Raw genomic sequence first — 22990 nt, 5'->3', positions numbered from 1 at the left:
GCCAGATAGCAATAATTAACGTACAGCATTCTGATCTAGAGAGGGAATGGGTTCCCTCTGTATGATACTAGCTGGTATTAAGATGGAGTGAGGAGATGGGCAGAAAGGTAAGAGGAGAATTAAATCCTCGGTTATTCCAGGAAAAAGCCTGGATTGGAAGAAGAGCGAGGCGGGGGAATATCTGGAAGGCTCAATGGGAGAATATGTGAGCCTGTGGATAAAATAGAAAAGGAGGAAAATATTTATTAACCCATTTTTGCGCTTGTGTGTCTGAGTGTGTTCTGGTGCGGAAAGGCGATGCTAAGAGGAACAGCTCACCTGAAGGCACGGTGCGTTATACAGAGGGAACTGATTGCCTGGAGGAAGATTTGAATGCCTGTCGGAGGTTACTGATAACGACAATAAAAGGATGAGTGAGCTATAGGTGGGAAATACACAGCTATTGTTCGGACGCCTATACATATGTAAACCCCCAGGGATGAAATCTTGCCACCTGAGAAATCAAGAAGAGTTTTGGCACCTAAAATCGGAGTCTCTCCCTCTTTAAGCTCTTTTAAGCTCCTTTAAGCTTTTACTTAAAATTATTTAAGGATCAGTACTCTCTCTTAGCGAAACGACAGAGAAGCCAGGCTGGCTTCCCACTATTTTATATCAAAGTAAATAGGGCTAGATGGCAGAATTACAAGAGAGCAGCTTTCCATATTTCACCTCCTCTGAAACAAAAGCTTGTCTAGAATTTAGATTCAAGATAGGAACTGAAGTCAGCAGCAGCCAATGACGATGGCTTGGGCCAACTCCAGAAATCCATTGAAGTTCAATAATGATGTTTCTTTACCTTGCTAATTATATTTCCTGCAGTGTATCTCTCAGATGTTCTCCCTGCTCCATTTACAGTTGTACAGAATGAGCAGGCAGGTTGGCATCTGTAAGTAAAATTCTCTGCTGCTCTCCCTGGCAAAGATGCTGTCTGAACAATGATTACAGATATTCACGTGGAATGGCATCTATTTTAGGAGACCCTAATTCTCACGTGTATTTTTGGGTGACTGACAGCATGTGGCAGGACTTTCCCCCACATCTCCAGACGTCATCGCGGATTTTTTTTGCGGGGGTGGGTGGGGAGGGAGTCCAAACACAACTTTTTAAAAACACCTTACAGTCGACATCGCCCAATTGCTGCTGCAGGATTTGGAAAAACTATTTTCTTCTTTAAGATTAGCAATTTTTTAAACATGATCTGAAATCTATTCAAGGTCAATTTATATGCATTTGTTCCTGTCTCAGAGTAATGCTTTATTTTCCAGTCTGGCATATACCTCACTCATAGAGAATGAAGTCTTATCCCCTCTCAGCTTTCTACTGGCTTAAGTGAACTGGTACCTCATGCCATGACTTCTTGCCTGTTCTGACTGGACTTAGAGTCTTATCCCACCTTTCTTCCAGACACGCAATTCTGACAATTCACAGCCCTTCAGACACTGCCAAAAAGATAAAAGCCTTTCTCTCTGCCCGTTTTTCCAGCTGATGACCTCAGAGCTGTAATTCTTGTTGCTGGTACCTAAATGCACAACCTCCCACTTGCTATGATGGAGTGGTATCCAGACCTCCAGGTCATCCCTTGGTCTTTATTTTCCTCAGTACCAATAACATCAACTATTTTGAGGTCTTCAGCAAAATCCACCAGGACATTAGTGGGCGATTTGCACGAATGTTGAATAGCAAAGGCTTCAGCATCAACTGTGAATAATTCCTCTAGCAACTTTCTCTAGATGAAGCACTAAGTTTCTGACTTTCAAAGCTATCTGTTGCCGGTTTTCTTTAGTCAGCTACTTACATAAATTACAGGTTGCCTATTTATCCTCTGCCAATTTAAATAATGTCTTGTGTAGCACCATGTTAATTGCCTTGTCGTTATAGCCATATAAAGGTAGCCTCATGGATTTACCTAGGAAATCCCTAGAAATACATCAGGTCCTGAAATACATATGGTTCATCATGCAATGTCTAACTGCAACATGGCCATCGTCACATTTTATTTTGACAGTTTTCTAAGAGAGAACTGTAAGAAGAAGAAAAGGTAGAAAGTGTGCGCATGTACAAGAGTGAAAATCTTCTTGGCTCAGTTCCTTCATTCTGGAACTGAGACAAGTTCCAGATTTTTTGATAGAAAGCTCACTAGGCCACATCTTTCTCTAGTCTCCATATGTTCATCTCAATGTCTGAATACAGCATATTTTCACCTAACCCTGAATGTGACACACACAAACTATGGCAATAAGATCAGTGAGTACTTGCAATCATCTTTACTGTTGACCAAATATTTCTGGTGCATGCACGGATGCCCACACATGGGCATATTCACACACGTGCTCCAGCCTCTTACCTTCTAAGTACTCCTCCTAGAAGGGATGCATTCAGACACTCTGGAGGAGAAAGGCGTCTTTGAACTTCTCCTACAGTTACTTTATACTTTGAAGTTGAACTAAGCAAAGACAAGCGGCCAGGTACAGAGCAAAACACCTCTCCAGTATTGACTGAAATTCCACCCAGGAAGCCATCTTTGTTCATCATCAAAGAAGTAACAGATTTTGGAGGAACGGGAACTGGAAAAAGAAAAGGGAGAGAGGGGAGAGAGAAACCATCATATCATGAAGGAGCATTGGATAAGTCTCTCTGACATGCACAGAACAGCAAAATGAAAGGGAATTTTGAGTCTCTGGCTACCTCCAGCAACCTAAAGGGTGCTGCTCCCCCAACCTCTAGGAAACTGCTCCATGAATGATGGATGGAGAGAAGGGTGGTACAGTACAGCCTCTATGCAGGGTTTGATCATTGGGAAATAAAATACATATTGGCAAGCACCTGGCAACTTTCGGGTTTGAGCCTGTGTCTCACCCAGAGCCCCCCGATGCCTTTTGTACAACGGACAGCGCCTTTCTGGAGGGGAAAAAAAAAGGAAAATTTACTTTTTTTTGCTAATGTTTCCATTACTGCTAAGCTGAGCCAGGAATAAATTCACTACACGAAGGGAGTTGCTGTCTTAAATAAGTATCAAGGCTGGAGGATACAGCAACCAGAAGATAGCTCTGTTATTGCTTTGTGTTTTTATTAACTCTGGTTTATGAAATAAAATGAGTCTTTTTTTTTTTTTTCAGAAAAAAGAACACCAGAAAAAAAAATCCACCAGAAATCTAGTCTAACCGTGGCATTCTCCACCTTGATCATATTGTGCTGTCCGTGAAGTAATAGGAACTCTCCTGCCCCTAAATAAAGCTGATCTAGTTACTGTAACACATATTTAGGTAGTTATGTGTAACTACGGATATAGGTAACACCTATGAAGGCAGTTATGGGGGAAAAAGATCAAAAGAAAACAATAAAACAAAACTAAGCAAAATTAAAACATGATATTCTGTCCACGATAAAAAAAAAAAAAAAAGTATTTATTTTCTCTGAGAAACCAGTGAGGTTACTTTGAAAGTTACCAAGGGGATTATAACAAACAAATTCCTATAGCAGCAACCATATATACTCAGAAATAAATAACAACAACAAAAACTGGCTAAACCAGAAATGAGCGCATTTCCCCCGTGACCAAATTTTGTTTACGAATGAACTGAAATAGCTCCCTCATAATTGTGGGTAAGTGTGATGATTTACAGCAGATGCTCTAATCAATCAGCCAATCGCTTTAATTTATAGGGAGCCTCGCTGCATTTTCCCCAGTTGTTTCATTTCTGCAAGTAATTGATAACAAACCGTACTTAAGGTATGGTTTATGCAGGAGTTAATAAGAGCTGACAGCTGCTACTGCTGCTTCCTTTCGGAATCACTGCAACATGCCTTTCTATAGAAAATACACTCCAAAATTAGGAGAGTTGCTGGTGGTAGAATCCTGACAGTCCAGCGGGCATCTTTCAGGGGAGAAAACTAATTGATTACATACCCTCATCGAGTAGATACTGCTCCACAGTCTCCTATTTCCACTCAATCAATTACAAAACCAATTCGGCAAATAATAGGGTTCTATTATGCACATATGCCAGCTATTTAGGTAGTTATAATACATGTCAGTTAAGTCATAAAAACCCTGTTTATTTGCAACATAGCTGGAGAATCAAACCATTAGGGTTGAGCGGATATTTGAGTCGTCTGGAGCTGCTAAACAATAAGATCGGGTATCCTAATATATTACAAAGTGCTAACTACTGGGCAATTGCCAATTTTATAACCTCACTGTATGGAATAGACACAACCGTGTTTCACTGTTTTTATTACAGATCATTTCCTATTGCCAGACCAGACCCCCACAATAAAAGCTCCATAACAGCTAAAAACTAAAAGGCATGTCGATTTTAGACATACACATTGCTTTGTTCGCCTTGTATATAGTCTACAGTATAAACAAATTATTTTGAGTGGCTTTACTTCAGGGAATCAGAAAGTGAGATGTATTCCTATTTCTCTATTATTTTAGTTAGGCACTTTATACAGCTCATAAAGGCAGTTTCAAGTAGTTTGAAAACGGCACAGAAATAGTTATAAAAGAGTTAGCGGCCCACTCCTGCTTTCATTGCTATTAGTCGCAGGAGGGGGGAGGCTGATTGATATTGATTCTAAGGGAAAAGACTCATTTGGAGTCTCAGAGGCAGCTCTGGTAGACAAACCCCAAATCCCTCCCCACCCCCGTGTTATACATAGACATATCACTTGTTTCATGCATGATGTTCTGCAATGTCGTTCTAGTGAAGCATCAAGAAAAAGTAACAAATAAATAAATAAATGAAAAAGAAAACAACAACAACAAGTAAAGCAGTGCCACCAGACAGATTTCATGAGTGGCATTTTCCTCTTGGCCCAACACATGGGCTCAGTGGTTCCAGTACACCTTTACAGTGGCTATATTTAGTCACCAGTTTATCAGGTCACTGTCCAGTGAACTGAAAAATTAAACAAGAGGCAGCAATTCCACGAACATCTGATCTTAGTCCAAACTCACTAAAGAGCGAGGGACCCGTGCAATGGCGAAATGTGCTTTGCTCCCCGCCTTGCTCTGCCCTTTTGGAGTGCTCATTACATTAGTTAACCTTTGAAATATGGATTTTCACGTGCTCAGGTTTTTGTGGTTTTTTTGTTTTGTTTTGTTTTGTTTTTCCCTTGCAAATTGCTTTTGGGAAGCAGACTGCCTTGGCTCCCTCCCCCACTATGCTGATAACTCCTCAGGTTTTCTCCCTACCCCTGCCTCTCCCAAAAGGACAGCATGAATATACGCATCACTTGGACTCTAGGACCTTTCATTTTAGAAGCTTACCAGGCGGTGTAAGCATATCTATTGCAATTTCATAGCTTCAGAGAGATGTATTCTATCTAGACTCTACATCTTCTGTAAATTACCTAATGTTGCCTCAAAAGAAGTGTTTGCCATGGAATGAATTATCTCTATCTATATCGCATCTATGTGTTTATCATGGCTATAGCTTTTCAGATAGAGCCCAGACTTTACAAGAGATACTAAAACGTGGAGGTTTTAGTGGGTGAAGAGACATACATGTCCGTGTGAGCAGCTGCAAGTGTCAAATCCCTGAATATATGTAAATAAAGTGTAATGCAGAATATATTTGCAGCCCATGTCAACTTTACTCTTTGGCTAGGGATTGCGAGAACTGAAATAATCAGAGTAACACACACGTGTACACAGCATCCCCAGCACTTCTGCCTTAACTTTATGCCTTTTAGTTCTTGTTATCCACAGCAGAAGCCATTACATTTTCTTTCCCTCACAAACTCTATTTGCTGTATGTGAGCACTCACAATTGCATAATTCCCCTTTCCAAAATCCCTGCCTTTTCTTTTTCTTTCTTTCTCTCTCTGTTTTTCTCTCCTCCTTCTTTTCTATCCCTTTTCTCTATTTTTATTTTTTTTTTCCTCCTGTGGTTGCTTCCAGCCTCTTTGTCATTTCTCCCCCTTCCATTTCTCTTCAGCTTATCAATAAACCGGGAGAGCAACAATACCCGCTTGATTTGTTAGTAATTATAAGCACACTGTTCCTGCAAACGGGATCTCTAGATGAGTGAGATCGCTTTAAAACGACAGCAGGAAATGGTGGGGAAATGGAGCATGGCGAAACTCAGCGTGAAGCTTTCAGTTCTTTACATGTTTACAATTTTCTGTGCATACATTAAGCCTTACGGGTTGGTTTTTTGGTTTGGTTTGGTTTTGGTTTGGTTTTTTTTTTTTGTTTTGGTCGGGTGTTTTTTTTTGTTGTTGATGGTGATTCTCTGTTGGGTTGCTTTCCACAAAAGCATAAAAAATGGGCACCAGTGCAGACGCGGAAGTGGAAATGGAAATAAAAGGGCATTTGAGGAGCACTAAAAATAAACAAATAAATAGAAAAAAAAGCAAAAAATAAATAGAACAAATAAATATTAATAGATAAAATAATGCCCTGAAAATAGTTGAGTAACAAGGCTCTACTCTATGGATATCGTTGCAATAACCCCAGTCAATAATATGATCACCTGTCAGTCAATCAAACAATCAATCCGAATAAATATTTCTTATATTTCTTACTAACAAACGTCATAGACAAACTTCTTGCTATTTTGCTATTGAGCTATCAAACAGATTTTATTTTATTTTTTTTTTTTAGATCTGCCTACTGGGCAAATTGAAATCAGTAAAAAGTTCTTTGTCCATTATAACAACAGGACTTTGTTGCAGCTTGATTTGGTCTGACTTGGTAGCCAACCAAGAAAGTCCGGAGACAGTCTTACCCACTGCCACCAAAAGACCCGGCTGTTATTTTAATTCTAATGAACAATTTGAGAAAGCGTGTTACTGTCCCTTTCCCTCCGGTCCCTTTCACCTCCTCCATTCCCACCTCCCCTCTCTTCTCCTCCACCGAGGTCCTTTTTTCCCTGAAAACCGGGACTAAATTTCCGAGCGAAATGTATTCCCTCAAAATTGTTTTGCATTCAACTAAAGGTGATCATAAGGTTCAGTGGGCAATCCAGGAATAAGCACGAAACCGGCAGCGAAGCAACATCTCTCATTCCCAGGTCTATCACCTACAAAGCTGAGGCCAGAGAGGTTTTCAGTTAATCATTTATCTGGATGCTTCGAGAAGAAGTGGGGAGTAATCTCACGCTGTATTATTAGGTTGTTTGGGGTTTTCAAGGTTAAGACACATCCTTTCATGTATTTCTTAAAAGAAATGGTAAGAACAGAGCCTGTTTGCAAGGACACAGAGAATGAAGGTGCTAGGGTTAAGTGGTCTTTCATGCTAAATCAGGTGTGTGCTGGCGATTGGCAGAAACCGCTGAAAGTAAATAAATACATCAGAATAATTTTAAGGTCACTGGCTATGCCCCAGAGTCACAAAAAATTAACTCAGGGCTCTGGTCACGTGGATTTTTCAGGAGGAGAACTTATTTGGCCATAGCCGGTGAAAGGACATCCCAAAAGAACAGGTGACAAGAGGACCCGCTTTTTAATTCCTGACATACATAAAATCTCTCTGTATTTCAACAGGGATCGAAGGAAAGGCCTCAAAACGTGCAGCTGGTGAACTCTTAAAGCCGAGTTAAATCTGATATTAATGCTCTTGGTGATTATTATCATCTCGATGATTTATCTGGCTCCCTCCCGCCCACTTCCACCACCCAAATCTTAATGGAACTAAGAGTTAACGATGATTTTTAAACGTCTCGTTGGATTTTTTTTTTTACTGTTAATGTACCGCATCCTTCTCATTATTAGTTTATTGATTGTTCATTGACCAGCCCCCTTCAAATCGTATTAACCACCCTCTGCCAGTTTAGATTAGGAGAGTTTAAAAAGCACCTTTCATTGCTCCACCACCACCACAGCAGAGTTCAGGCTTGGTAGCTTAATGCTCGCTCTAATGGGGCAGCTAAGAGCCGAGGGGCCACGGTCCCTGCCTATTGCATTAATAGCTCAAAGGGGGCTAATACAGAAAATTAGCCTTAAACGAGCTCTGGAGATCTCCAAATGAAAGAGCCATTTATCACGCTGGCTACCTTCACTCCACTCGTTTGCTCTCTCTACTGGGAGCAACTCATTTCCTCTTAACTAAATTACTTCAGAAATGTCAAGTAAGCTCAGATAGCAAACATAACAAGAGGCTGGGTGTATATAATCTGTTGTGCGGGATCGATAGGCGGGATAAATCGATAGCAGCGTATGAATCCCTGTGTAATTTCCTTAATATTTTGGCAATACTTTTGCATAGATAGGTAATTCCTTCTGCAGGCTTCCAAGGCTATGAAGAAACAAACACAATCTGCATGGTTCAGATATCAGGTCCACATTATACTTTTTTCAAATACATCTTAATTAAAGTGCTTTAGGTTTAGGTGAAATAGTCCCACTCTAACCCTTGTCTATCAAATCTGTATCACGGGGAGTGCTCCACAGCCCCAGTCTCTACGTTTCTGTCCATCTGCTTGCAATAACAGCTTGGAGAGTTTCAACAACTTATTCTTGCTTCGAAGGACATCATCACAGCAACAAACTGCAAGAACAAGGCGAAATCGATACTGGACCCTGTCTGTGTAGCTCCTTCTCTCGTCCTGATTAAATATTGTCTGCCACAAACGTGACCTACTATTTATTACTCATTTCTCTTCCTCTGTACCCACGAAACACCCTGCGCAAAATGCAACTGAGCTCCCAATATTCCTTTATGCTGAGAAGCTTAAGTCTCAGCATTACATCTGAGGAAGAAAATACTGCTAAAGTGACTTTAAAACAGATCTCAGGATCTTTGTTTCATAACATTGCCAAAGTGCATACCTATCCTGTTCACCATGAATCAACTCAGGGTATCTCTTCTTATGGCTGCACATAGGCGCATGTAGTCTCACCTATATGGGATTATGCGGCAGCTGCTCGGCCTGGAGCTCTTGCAATGCCCATACACATTAAGCACCCCTGTATCTACACCTAAGAGATATAGTTACTAATACTCACATTTTAGTGCTACTCGCTATCTAACTGTACCGCCCAGCATGCGCGTTCAGTCTCTGCTGTCCCTGAAGGAAGGAGAGACACAGAAGTGGGGTCGAGTGGTTATATATATATATATATGTATATATATATTTAAAAAAAAAAGAGTATTTTGGCCAGGGTGATGAACAGAAAAAGTGTTCTGCGGAAAAACAGATTGTGAAAGTAATATACTAAAAGGGAGCAACGCTAGGAAGGAGCCTCTCCGCCACAAATCAAGCACCAATTAATCAAAAACACCCAAGAGGAAACGTAGGTATGAGGTGTTAAGCGGGGGTGGGGAGGGAAAGAGAGAGGAGGAGAGCGGGGTGGGGGGCGGAAGATAATACAAGCAAAAGCCATCGGATTACAGACCCTGAGCACAAAACCGACTGAACATTCAAACTGCACTAAACCAGAAGAAACAACTTTTCACTATATGTATTAAAACCCACAGGTGAGTAATTTTCTATTTCTCAAAACCACCTTCGACTTTTCAACCGATGGTCCTAAATAATGCTACCAAATGCTCTTCAAATTTTCACCTTTCCTCGCTCAAATAACCAGACCTTGATCGTGTGTGTGTGCAAGAGAGGGACTGTACACGAGGATTTAAATTAAAAAAAAACAATGAATACAAGGAAGGACCTCATGATGCCTTAAATACATTTTAAATAAACACTCTCCCTGTTATTTTCCTTTACATTTTAGAAGATCATCCCTATTAAAGTATTTGTGCGCATTTGACAAGTAAGAAGTAAGTACTGCTGACAGTAAGCATAAGAGACAGCATTTCTAAGGCTCATCTCTGGTACTTAAAACTGAATTTAGAAATAGAAACTCCTTAGATAATTAAAGATAGCTTTCCCTACATTTGCAGCGTGTGATCTGTTTAATGTCTATCAGCATAACACAACACTAGCCGCCAAGCATCCTCGAGTGACTGTCAGAGAAATGTAAAAAAATTAAGCAGCTGCAATACGCCCGAAATGAGTTATTGTAATTACATTTAATTAGTTTAATTAGTTAATTATTTTGCTTACAGCTGTACACGAGACTGCAAACATTTGTTAATATCACATTCCCTTTAACAGTATGGGGTGATTCTGCAGTTACACTAAATCATGTGCGCGTATGTAGGGAGATTTACAAAATGGGCATGGGGAAGGGGGGGATTCTTGGAAGAAGGGGGAAAGAAGGTCGAGGCTGTTTTTCCGTAAGTATTTCTTTTTCTCCCCTTCATTTTTGATTGGCCTGGGAAATACATTTCAACCCCAAAGGGAATCAGCCTTCTTTTCCCGTTAAAAGATAAGCACCCCCCCACCCCCCACGCCGAAACTGCATTTGAACATGGGGTGCTCCGTTAGGGACATTTGGGTAATTAAACCCTTTAAGGAGGGGGAAGGTGGGAATATAAACTTTTTCTTTCACAGATCTTCCCTTTCCCCTTCACTCTATCTGCCGATACAACCAACTATACACCTTGCTGCCATCTATACCTACATCCTGGATAAATTAATTGTCCCAAAGTAAAAAGATAGCCTGAAGATTTTGCTACAAAGTACAAGTTCGTCTAGCCTGTTGGAATAATCCATACCTTTTTTAATGACAGACTGGTCCAATAAGTTCATACCGCTGTTATTGGCATCTTCAACTGACTGTGGATATAAAAACATCACTATTCAAATTGACTGTATATTAAAGAATCACGTACATAAATCATGTCATTCCAAACTGAAGTTTCTGTTATTTCCATTTATATTAATTCACTGGGGGAGGAGGGATTTCTTAATCATTCTTATTGTTATCATCATTCCTCCAAATCGAAAAGGAAATAAAATTCTTACAAATTATATAGTATAATATAGTATGTATAATTAATAATAATAATAAGGTGTGAAGCACATGAGATGCAATACTGGGTTTGTTATCTTATAAAACACAGAAATCACATAGACTTCCTTGCATTCGGCTAAGCTTTATATTTCTTCCTTTGAAAACCTGGCAATTCGGCAACGTCTGCAAGATCCATCGCATGACAGAAATGAACACGATTAAGGACAACTTAAAATTTCCCTCTCCTTTCCTCCCTCCTCCCCCCCAACTTTTTTTTTATGTGTGTGTGTGTGCTTTGTTTGTTTAACCTTGTTACATCTTAATAATTCGAGGGCCATTTACTTTTTATATACAATAGTTTATATTATGGACTTTTAATTAAAGCCGGAGCCATCCGGCCCCATGGTCCGGGGCAGGAGCAGAAGATTTCCAGCTCCTGAATTAATGGGGAGAGGTGAGGAGGAATATACATTATCAAAAGAAGGAAAAAGAAGGAACTATGAAATTGCCTAGAAAAAGTCTCCCTATCTCTTTTCCAAGCCTTTCCTCCACCCCATCCCCCTTCACACCATCTCGGCCCCCCTCCCCCCCCGCCCTTTCTTTCCCCTTTCTTTTCAGCCCGTATAAGAGCACACCTGTTATTACGGCATTAACTTCTTTAGCCGGGAAGAGAACAAAGAAGGGCCCAGAGGACACAGAAAATGTTGGGTTTCATTTCTCAACACCAACGTGGGATACACACACACACAAAAAAAAACAAACAACAAACCAAACAAAAACACCACCAAAAAAACCCACTCAACAACAAATAAACAAACCAAAATTACCGCTGGATCTGCTGTAGGTACAGAAAAAAAAAAAAATCTCCTAAAGAGGTGTCATCAGAGCCATTTATTGCAGGGTTATGGCACGTTCCGTTTTAGGGTAAATTCTGGGCATTCGAGAAAGGGTTTCTTGGGTTTATTTTATTTTCTTTATTACTATTTAAGGTTTGAGGGCTTTTTTTTTTCTTTTTCCCAAGTTATTGCATATCTGGGGAGTTGTCATTTGTTTTTGTTTTTTTTCCTGATAAAGAAAACATTTTCACAGAAAAGCCATTATTTTCTTCGCTATTATTTTAACTATCTTTGCTACCACGAGAGGCTGAGATTATCCGGATCAAGCCCTTATCTCCAGCTCTCTCTGATTAGCAGATATTTAAGACGGAATATGATTTAGGACAAAATTGCATCTCCCCTAAAATGTGACGGAACAATATTTTCTATGAGATTTTTCCTTTCATTTTCCTTGCATACACACTCAAGCGGGTGCGCACACACAGAGCGGTTCCTTCTGTTGTGTGTTTGTGCATGGCTGTGTCTTTCTCTCATAATCAATAGGCTACATACCTAAAGGGCACAAAATAAAATTACAGTCTTCCTTCCTTTCCCTGAACAGTTCCCAAAGAGGGATGATGAGCAAACCGTGCATCACGGTGCACCTCCACGGCACAGAATTGGAGGTAAATATGAAACAACATCTTTCCTTCCCTTTTTTTATTTTTTTTTATTTTTTTTTTAACTCCTTATCTCACCTTATCTCTGGAGTAGATGGTTGTGCCCACGCTTTATGCCTGTGCGTGCGCTCGGCTCGCTCCATCAGCAACGTGGGTTAGTTGTTGTAGTTAATGAGAAGACTCCTGTCTGATTTTCTATCTAATTACGCCCTCCTGCTGGGTTTTTGTACAGGATATTCGCTCAGCATGCTGGCAGTTAATAGTCACAGAGAGGATCGTAAAGATTTAATTAGGACTGCATGCGGAAACGTGGAAAAACAACTCAGACTTTTAATTACTAGACTTCTTTAGTTAAAAGTGATACCAGGGGTTACTTTATAAGAGACTTCGGTGTTTTGGCGCAACTTAGCTCTCCGTTTCTCTAGCTAGCACGTAGAAACAGGGGCGGCAGTGTGAGGGAGGAGGAGTGAAGGTGTGTGTGGGGAGGGGAAAGGTGATGAGTTTCCAGATAGATTTGGAAAATCTCGAGGGGAAGATCCCCTCCCTTCCTTCCTCCAATAATCTGATAGCACAGAGCTTCCTAAATGCCATATATATCCCCGTTATTCAACAGCAAAGAATATATCAGAGAAAAAAAAAAATCTTCTTGTTTCCCTTTAAAGAGCCTGAATATCCCCTCCATATTTTCTTTATTGTATCTCTTACTAGTATAATCTTTCTTCTGCTTAGCTGGTGTGTGTGAGAATATCTGAAGTTGCAGCGTTTGGGGGTTGTTTGTTGTCAGAGTCCCTTTTAGATGACGCAAATTTGTTTTCAATGGCTAGGTTTTGGCTTCTCTGTTCCCTATGAGAGGGCTGTAACTTGCAGTTTGAAAATGCCCGTCGGAAGGAGCAGCAATAGCATTACAATACGTCCTGTTTACAATAACAGAGCGCTATCATGTTACAATCACTTAATTCCAGCTCTGGACAATGGCTCACACATGGCCTGAGTTTGGCTTTTGTAAAATAACCACTGTTTCTTTCTGTCACGCACTGCCTTTCTTTCTGTTTCATGCTCCCTTGTCAGCCCAGCCCATTCCCATGGCATGTATTTGATCAGACACTTATAAGCTAAAGCAAAGAGACACATCTTTATCCAACTATATACCTAGATATCGGTTCAACTTTTTGGACTACTTAAAAGAAAAAAAACCACCACAAAACTAAACCAAATAGCTATTTGAGACCCTTCTTGGAAATTCTCTCTAGTGTTCGTGGAAAATAAGTAAATATCGCCTGAACAGGAATCCCTGTAGATTCATATTTAAAATCCCTAGAACGGATTCCTTGTCTCTACAATAAATCCATATTAAAAATCAGGCTGGAAAACTGCCCAGGTTCATCTGCCACTAGGAGACAAGAATAGAAAGAGCTGAATGGTAGGAACGAGTACCAGGCTGCTTTCCCTCCTGCCTGTGCTAACTTGTAGTTGGACACTTCTTCCTTCACGTGTTTCTCCTTGGGACACCCTCCTCTCCTCTCCTCTTCCCCTCCTCCCCCGGCCTGAGACCAAACTTTCAGAAATAAAGGGCCTGTTTGATTTCCAGCAGCCTCAGAACCCCAAAACAAGAACCCCATGCCTGCTGGCCCACGGCCACGTCTGCCCCGGCCCAGTCCCATCCCTATCCTCATTCCACCCCTTTTTCACACCGATCCCAGGCTGATCACCTGCCTGGGCTGGCGGGGGCCGGGGGAGGCACTTTCCACGAGTGCTGAGCCCTGCCCGTAGCGGGAATGTTTTACTGGAAAAGGGAAGGATAGCTATTTTATTTGAGCTGAGTAGGACCTTCTCTCTTTTTTGCTTTCTCTCTGTCTCTCGGTGTCTCTCTCATCCCCTTCCTCTCTCTCCATGTTTTATATTTCTCTCTTGTTTTTCCTCTTTATCTCTTCCGCTCCCCCACCCTTTGTCTCTTCTCTCTCTTTTCTCACTGTCTCTGTCCCTTTCTTTCTTTCCCTGTCTCTCCCCACCTTTTCCCCTTTCCCCCTCTCTCCCCCTTGCTTCTTTCTGTCTTTTCCTCCCCCTTCTCTTTTCCCCCTCTTTCTCTCTCGTTTCGTTTCTTCCACCTTTTATATTTTTTACCTCTTCTCCCTTTCCTCTCATCTCTTTCTTTCTCACAAGAGCACAACAATCACCATCTTTTCTTTGGGGAAAGTGTAAATACGAAAGCACAAACAGTACTTAACATCTACCCAGAGAAAGATAGACATGTTCACAGAGGTAAAGCTCGACTTGACCCCCAAGGCGGTTTGGCTGAGCCGAGGTTGGAAGCCGAGCCCCAGGGAGGGGGGGATGCCCTCTGCTCTCAAAACCCGCCTGGAAACCCGCAGAAACCAGCGACTTGACGAGCTCGGAGACAGAAGCAAAGCCGAAATCTTTCTATTTCTAAAGCACTTCGCCCCAGCAAATAGCAGAGATTTTCCCCTGAAGTCCTAAAACCGTGTTCAAGCCAATGCAACTAGCCACCCCTCTCCTGCTGTCCTTGTCATGTTCAGCAGGATCCTTTTCACGGCTGGTTTTACCTTCTCAGACTCCTCTTTTCTCCTTTCTTTCCCCCTTTCTTTTCCCGTTTCTCTAACTTTGAAGTTCGTATCTCATCCAGCGTTTGTTTATCCCAAGTGTATATATGCATATATATGATACCTAAATTTGGGGAAGAGGAAGGTGAAGAATGGAGGCGAACCCCCAGATCCCTACTAGCAAAGCCTAACACAGGAACTGGCCCCTGAGTTCCTCCGGCTCGGAATTCCCCTCTTTGGCCATACCCTGCTCCACCAAGGTGCAAACCCTTCCCCCCACCTACTAGTATCGAAGCTGTTAAGGGCCTTTGTGGGTCTGTTTGGGGTTGTATATATATATATATATATATATATATATATATATATATATATTAAGTTTGTTTTTTTTTTTTTAGGAAATAACATGTGCTGATGAGTTTCGCGTGGGATGGAAGATGGCTGAGAAATACTGTGCTTTAAGTCCGCTTAAACTTTTGTTACCCAAAAGAGGGAATCAAACTATTTAAAATCAGCGCTACCCTACCAATTATGCTTAAAAAAAAAAGAGGGGGGGTGGGTGTGGAGAGTGAGTGTTTCAAGTCTTGTTCCTGATGACCGGTTATTGCTTTTAGTTTGGATTTTGTTTATATTTTCCCTCCCGGATGAAAAATGTAGTAATTGGACAGTTTCATCAAAATCCTTGAACGGCAGGAAATTAGTTGGGGTGGTTAAGGGTGAGGGTAAACTGATATTGCATGGAAAATAACCTGAATTTGAAAAGCCAGGTTTAAACTTTGCCAGCTTCTGAAACACGTGGAATATTTAAAGTATGTCTGCCTTCCCCTGCACTCTGTTTGCAGGGTAAGGTTTAGTTTGCAAAGCAGAGCAAGTGCGTGATAACAGTGAAATAAATTCTCTCTCTATAATACTAATACTTAATAATAATAATAAAAAGAAGGTGAAGGACGGGGAGTAGCTGGATTATAACCCCAGCAAGGAAAAAGGATGGCAGCCTGCACCGGTATCCCTGTAAGCCCCTCGTTGATGATTTATAGCCGAGAGATGGGGGCTCTAGCCTGGGAGGCATCTGCATGGCCCAGGAGAACGCAACGCGGAGCCTTACCTGGACCTCCTCCATCCCTGGGTGCCCGATGCCGTGCAGGGCAAGGCTGTCCCCCATCCCGGAGTCAAGGCCATGGTGAGCTGAGTGGAGCAGGACATCTGGCCTCCTCACGGAGTGGTAGTCCCGCCTGGGATCCAGGCCTGAGAGCTGGGGCAGGGCGGCCCGAGGCTGCGGCAGCAGTGACCCTGTCTCCGATCCCACGTCTTGCCTCTGCCTCTGGCCCCAGGGATGCTGCTGGGGTTGATGCAGGGAGTTTAGGGAGTAGGGGTCATTGACATGGGAGTAAGGGTCCTGGCTTTGGTGGTAAGGAAGAGGCTGGTAGGGGGGTGGGAAGTAAGGCGGCTGGAAATCCGAGGATGGGGTGTGAGAGAGTGGAGGAGCGCTGGAGTAGGGTCCCTGGGAGACGGATCCCAGCTGGGACAACCTGGAACTGTGGCTGGGCACTCCATCATGCCGGTCCTACGAGCAGAATGAAATAAAAGCAACACAAAAGAGAGGACTTTTAAAAAATAATAATATAAAAAAAAAGTAAAAGAAGCACAATCCCACCCCAAAATAAAACAAATTATAAATACAACCAGCTGTAAACCAGGTTTCAGGTATGTCCCTTCTTTCCTCTGCCAAGGATTAGGAGTGTCCCAGCATTTCCCACCCAGACCGTATCTGTTCCCAGTAAGTATCAAGGAGGGGGAAGGGGGATCTGTCTGAGGGAGAAATACTAAATGTCGTAATTAAAAATGTAGAACGAGTGTTCCATATGCAGTTATGATTAGTGACTTCAGTCCAGTAATATGATTCCCCCTCCAGTATCTCCTCAAATAAAACCCAAATTTTAAAAATAAATTAAGAATATTGAGAACCCCAAACCACCCATCCTTCCAAACAGCCCACCCCTTGTCCTGCCTAAAGTTTCCAAACATCTGTTTGTCCCCACTGCTGAAGTCCTGAAACTCAAAATCACCAACCCATCTTCACTTGGAAAAGACCAAAAAGAAAGCTGCACTTCTCGGAGGACTCCGGGGAAAGAAGTTGTGCGAAAAAACACTTGGGAAAAAAAAAAAATAAAAAAAATCATGGGGGCTTTTTATATAGAGTCCACTCCTTAAAAAAAAAAATCATTAAAAAAATTAAAAAAGAAACATCGGCATTGAACAAATCCAGTCGCTGTGATTTCTGATTTCTCCAGCTATTTCCAATGTCTTTTGTCTCCTTTCCCAATATTATATTCCGGAAAATGGGGTGGGGGTCAATTGTAATGAAAAGTCTTTGGGGTGTGTGGGGGGCTGGGAAGTGGGGGTTGGTGGGGTGTGGAGGCTTCGGAGAAAAGGTGGGAGAAGAGTTTTTTTCAACTCCATAGAGCTGAAGCTGCGAGGCTAAAAGTAAACAAGAAAAATATCTATTCCACAAAGTGTAGCTCAAACCCCCACAAGCAATGGCACACATCTCTAGGAAAAAAAAAAAAAAACAGGAATAAAAAAGTTGTGTTTTTTTTTCCCTGCTCTCCCCCCCCAGACTCCGCTTGCTCAAATCGAGAACACACAATGCAAAAACGGAGAAGCAGCTGCAAGCCTCCTCCAATTATTGTGCTAAATTACCAAGCCAAAGGCGTTTAAAAAGAGAGAGAGAGGGAGAGAGACAACAGATCGAGAGAGAGAACATGCAATTCTAGTACAACATGGATCCAAACTCACCATGGCGGAATAGGTGTGGACTAACATCTGGAAATAAAAAAAGTCTTGTAATAGCTAAAAAGAAAATAATGGTAGTAGTGCTAATAATTGAAGGGGGGAAAAAATATCAAGGAGATCTGCAAAGGGCCGTGTTGGACACAGGAGAACAGCTTGAGATACTTCGAAGTCTATCCATCAAAAAAAAAAAAAAGAAAAAAAAAGAAAAAAAAAAGGATCAATGCCCCCCCCAGACCGAGCCTGGAAACCTCTATCTGCATATATGATTTACCCCTCCCTCTTTGGGGTTTCCCCCCCCCCTCTTTTTTTCCCCTTTGAGCTCCCAAATACAATCCTCTTCAACCCAAGGCTAGGCTCAGACTGCTCCGCTACCCCTTCCTCCCTTTCCTTCTCTACACCGCCTCATAATAATTGATATTCATGACTATTAATATTACACGACTACTTTAAAGGGAGAATGCAGGACCAAATGGAGCGTGAAGCTGGCAGCCAGCTCGAGAGCTCCCCTACTATTGTAAATGACGTTCATTCAGTGGAGAATTACTAGATGTAATCAGACGAGGGGGGCTGGCAGAAGCAGGGGTTGGGGAGAGGGAGAGGGGGGAAAAAGTTTAGCAAGAAAGAGGCATAACTTCAATGAACTCGAGAGGAGGAAGATGCGGAAAGTAGGAACTGGTGGGCTGGAGCGGGGAAGTGAGAGGAAACAATGCTAGAGGCGAAGAAAAAATAAGAAAACCCCCATATTTTCTTTTACTTTTTTTTTACATTTAATTATACATTCCTAATACGAGGAATTGTTTGCCTTCGATGCTTTTGTTCTTGTAAATTTGTTTTTTTTTTTTTGTTTGTGGGTTTGGTGTTTTTTTTTCTTTTTAAACAAATAACGAGGAGAGCCAGGCTTTTCCAAACCTTCACTTTCCTTGTTTTTTCAAAGAAATGGAAGAAGTGTGCAGTCTCTATAACATATGTCTACAGCTAAGATAAAGCCCTTCTGGTGCATGTTACAGGTCGTATTTATTCACAATAGCCAAATAAATAAATTAATCTGCACTAAGTTGGGCTTCACTTCTTTCTGAATCCTGTTCCTCCCTTCCCGATACGAAAAATAAATAAAAATATATGCACGTATACGTCCACATTTTCAGCCAAATGTGAAATGTTTGCAGTGATTTTTAAAGGATGGTAAATTTATAGTTGTGAGGCAAAGCCAGAGGCGATATCAAACCTTTTTGGTGTTGCAGGAACCCGTTCAACTGGACTGTCTGCCATTTCTGTTAAAGTTCAACTTTACGTTCCTTCCTAAATAGACTCGCACTTCCCAGAGCACCCCCCCCCCCCCCCCGCTGCTCACACACACACACACACACACACACACACACACACACTTCTGTTTTAAGAACAGAGTCAGTTTAAGCAGCTGAGACTCCCCTACGTTAATTATAAATTGTAAAAAGAAAGCAAGAATTTAATGGGAAAGAAAAGAAACGTTTTTTCTTTAAAAAAGATAGACCTAGAGGACTTCAGCTCTAAAAATAAAATAAAATAGTAACAATATTTTGTCTTTATTTTTTAAAGCTACGCGTTACAAAAGTGTCTTAGGGCGCACTCCAAGTCCAGGTATACCCTGCCCACAGCCAAATCCCAACCAAGAGCTCCCCAACTCAGCTTCTCTTCCACGGCAGTCTAGAAATAAGAGTGTCCGTAAAATGCACAACGGCTTCAAAATCCCCTTCCAAAGGAGGGTGGGAAATAAAACCCCGCGAAGCAGGGAAGGGGAGATGTTTTGTCGCTTGGTGCTGTGGGCAGGCAGAGACAATGGCCGGGCTGTGCCGGGAGATGGAGAGGGAAAAGAAGCGAGGGCTCAGTGGACTGCGATTGCCGGCGGGACGGACACACGCACACACACACGGGCAGAAATACACATGCCGGGCTGTGCTCATTCTGGCAAACTGGGGTTTGTCAATTGACAGCCTGACGGCAGCTTTTGGGAATGGAAACGTTTCTCCGGTTGCGCAGGCTGCCGCTCTCCCTCTCCCCTCCGTCCCGTCCTCCCTCCCTGGCTGCTGCTGTGGGAGCCATGCCCTCCCTCTGCCGCCTTCTCTGCTTTGCCCGTGAGTTTCCCCGCTGTAAGTGTGAGCGAGCTCCCGGATGGGAGAGCTGCGGCGGAGCTACGAGCTGGGGCCGGCGGGGTCCCGACGGCGCTATCCCGGGCGTACTCCCCGCAGGTCCCCGGCCCCCGGCCGCTGCTCTGCCCCGCCCCTGGCTCGTGCCCAGTCCTCGGCTCCTGCCCGGCCCCTTCAAGGTACCCAGCCTTGTAACTGACCGCTTCCCTGTCCCCGGCTCCTGCCTGATCCACTATTCTTGCCCGACGCCCAGCCCAGTATCCGGCTTCCAGCCTGCCAAGTCCCCGTCCCCTGCCGGGTACCGAGCCTTGCCCAGTCCGCAGCCTAGTAACTGGCTCTGGCCCTACTGGGTCCCTGCTACTGCCCTGTCCTCGGTCCCCGCCCTGCCTCTACCCAGTAGCCGGTCTCTGCCCGGAATCTGGCCTCTGCCCTGTCCCCGGTCCTTGCCCGGCCACCTCCCCACGGAGCAGCCTCCGCGCTGGAGCTGGCGGATTGCGCCCTTCTGAAAATCTTCACCATCAACCCCCCCCCACCCCCCCCGCGATCGCCGTGCAAATGCCTCTGCCAGATTAAAAACAAAATTAAAAATAAAGGAAATCAAAAAATATTAAAATATAATTTTGCGGAGCGCCTTCCCTTACACGTCTTTTCCCCAGCTTCGGAGCAAATCCAGCCCGCTGGTTAACTTACAAGAAATGCATTCGCGGAGCCCGTTTGGAAAAGATCCGGCTCAGGAAACTGTGCAAAATTAAGAGAGGTTTCGCGGTGTTTGCGCTGTGATTTCGCCCCTCCACCCCCAACCCCCACCTCCTTTGCTCTGCTATTTGGCCTCGAAAATAGCGAAGAAGTCTGACTAAAGCACACAACTTTTTATGTCCGCGGACTATGCAGAGCTGCCTTTGAATGTATCAGTTCGGGTACGCGTACTCACAGACGTGAAAGAATGTATGTGCCACCTAATGAATGCGAGTGTATGTACCCATGCACATCTTAGCTATTGGTATACACGTATAAAAAGTCGTAAAAGACGTATCCGATTGTGAAAAGAAGAAAAAGAAAAAAAATCATAACTCAATTTTAGCCCAGCTTGGAATTGCAAAATTAAAAAATTAAAGAAAGAAAGAAAAGAAAGAAATGTATCCGGTCCCTGAACACCAGATTGTGCTTCTCTTCTATTTTCAGCTTTTTTTTCCTAGACATATGTCCATATTTAATCGAATTATATTTAATTGGAGGTATAAACAACCAAACTCTTGCCTATAAATTGCCTCATCCCAACCCCCGGATCATTTCTTTGATGTTTTAAATCGCATCAAACAGCTTTTCCATGAAAAAAAAGTTTAAGACTTGGCATGCTGAATACAAAGATGCAAATAAATAAACATTTAAGCATTTACTCTTGGTTTCCCGTCTCTATACTTGTGTGTGTTGGTGTATGCGTCCCTATTTCTGCCTGTATGTATATGTAGAGCTATACGTGTATTATATAGACATGCCTGTATCTATATACTATATATATTTAAATATACATATGCTCTCTTACTCATATGCGTATCATATACTCACCTCATAGATATCTTCATACTTGACATTTTCAACCAGTTTCCAGAGCATGATGGCAGGCTGTTCTCTAGGAGGTGAGTGCATTCATGTGAAGAGCAGATGTCTGGATTCTCAGTACTTCTCTGTCTGTAATGATCCATCTATAATTGGAAATGGGGGACAGACACCAAATCCGACGTTCCTCTTCCATCGCAACTTATATGTGTTGTCTGAAACAATAGGCTGCAGAACTCTAGCTCAATCGGATAGTAAAGAACATTATCTATTACATCGTTACATATATCTACAGACATATATGTGACTAGATATATGCATATACACATATAGAGACTTAGACTTCTATGTAGGCATATCAAGATGTATAAATGTACACAGTTGCAAATACGCAGACATACATTTACACACACATACACACATATACCACCGAAAACATAACTTTTCCCGTGTACAGACAAATATAAATTGACACATTTATATATGTAAATTCTCTATATTCCTACATATGTAGACACATATATTCTACACATTACATATGCATGTGTACATACAAGCCTGATCAATTTATATAAAAGGGTATATAAATACATGTTTGCTCATATATTTATACATTTACCATATATATGTGGATGCACAGTGATCAAATATACAAATTATATAGTGCATATATCCGCTATTTTAGTATATGGATGAGTAGATAGATAGATAGATAGAATGGACAAATTAAGGAATATTTTCTCGATCCTATTTATATTAAAATAAAGAATAAGTTGCTTCTGTACTAGGCGATTCATCATCTACAATGAGGTCTTATGCTTTTCACCACATGCAATATGCTTTTATTTACATGTCCAGAAATTATCCTCCCATATGCAGTAAAACACCAAAGCAGCGTCTCATCAAGCACATTCAGGCACATATAAAGGGAGTAAATTTATCAATGATTTCAATTTGAAAGTCTTACACTTCAGATTTGGACTGTATATTTTATAACTTGGAACACTTTCTCTGGGAGAAAAAAAAAAAAAAAAAGAAGGAAAAAAGAGGAGTTTAGCAAACCCTTCTCCGCACGCATTTGAATAGCGATTAGCTACTTTCTGAACACGATTAAAACCAGAGTTGGATGGATATTTGTGCGGTTCCCGGGTAGCCCTTCGTTTGGAAGGGGAGAGGAGGAGTTGGACCGTTTTTAACCTTTTTTTTTTTTTTTTTTTTTTTATCTCTTTCCTCAGGCTAACCTTCCTTTGTATTGTCCTCTTTTTTTTTTTTTTTTTTTAAACACGTTATACAGCAAAGAGGCGACCTATTCTGCAAGCAAGCAGAACCCATCTCTGCCTTTGAAAGGAAACAATTACAATTGAGCTTTGCAATGGGCTGATGCACCGGGTGTGTGCGTGTGTGGGAAGTGGGGGTGTGGGGTGTGGATGGGGAGGAAAGAAAGACACAGACAGAAAGGCAGAGAACAAGAAGGTATTTCTAAATTCAAGGTCCTGTCACCGGAAATTTCAAGCTCTATCTATAGGGTTCCTACACATCTTTGTTATCCTGCATGGGATCCTATGGGAAAGTGCATAATGTCTTTTGTACTTTCAAAGGTCCTATAAGTAAAGACACTTATATAT

The 22990-nt window shown here is 42.1% G+C and overlaps 1 protein-coding gene across 8 annotated transcripts in view; it reads right to left on the bottom strand.

Moving 5' to 3' along the window:
* TFAP2B (transcription factor AP-2 beta) overlaps window positions 1–21569 on the bottom strand; it is a 33626-nt gene extending 12057 nt beyond the window's left edge. For 2 of the 8 annotated variants that reach the window (XM_062638515.1, XM_062638514.1), the window contains exons 1-6: window positions 21375–21569; window positions 20499–20546; window positions 15998–16456; window positions 10604–10664; window positions 2863–2937; window positions 2384–2603 (exon numbers count right to left, since the gene is read on the bottom strand). In XM_062638515.1, the coding sequence (XP_062494499.1) occupies window positions 2384–2603; window positions 2863–2937; window positions 10604–10664; window positions 15998–16456; window positions 20499–20546; window positions 21375–21455 (944 nt within the window). In that variant the 5' untranslated portion in view covers window positions 21456–21569. Of the gene's footprint in view, window positions 1–2383; window positions 2604–2862; window positions 2938–10603; window positions 10665–15997; window positions 16457–17688; window positions 18050–20498; window positions 20547–21374 lie in introns of those variants that run through there. The other 6 variants (XM_062638516.1, XM_062638517.1, XM_062638522.1 and 3 more) reach the window with 6 other exon arrangements.
* Between the last annotated feature and the right edge of the window lie 1421 nt (window positions 21570–22990).

Source organism: Pezoporus occidentalis, unplaced genomic scaffold (genome assembly GCF_034315485.1).
Source record: "Pezoporus occidentalis ecotype Australia unplaced genomic scaffold, CSIRO_AGI_Poc_V1 ctg57, whole genome shotgun sequence".
Classification (NCBI taxonomy): domain Eukaryota; kingdom Metazoa; phylum Chordata; class Aves; order Psittaciformes; family Psittacidae; genus Pezoporus; species Pezoporus occidentalis.
Note: the sequence above shows the minus strand (reverse complement) of the source record. Positions and strands in the feature narration are given on the sequence as shown.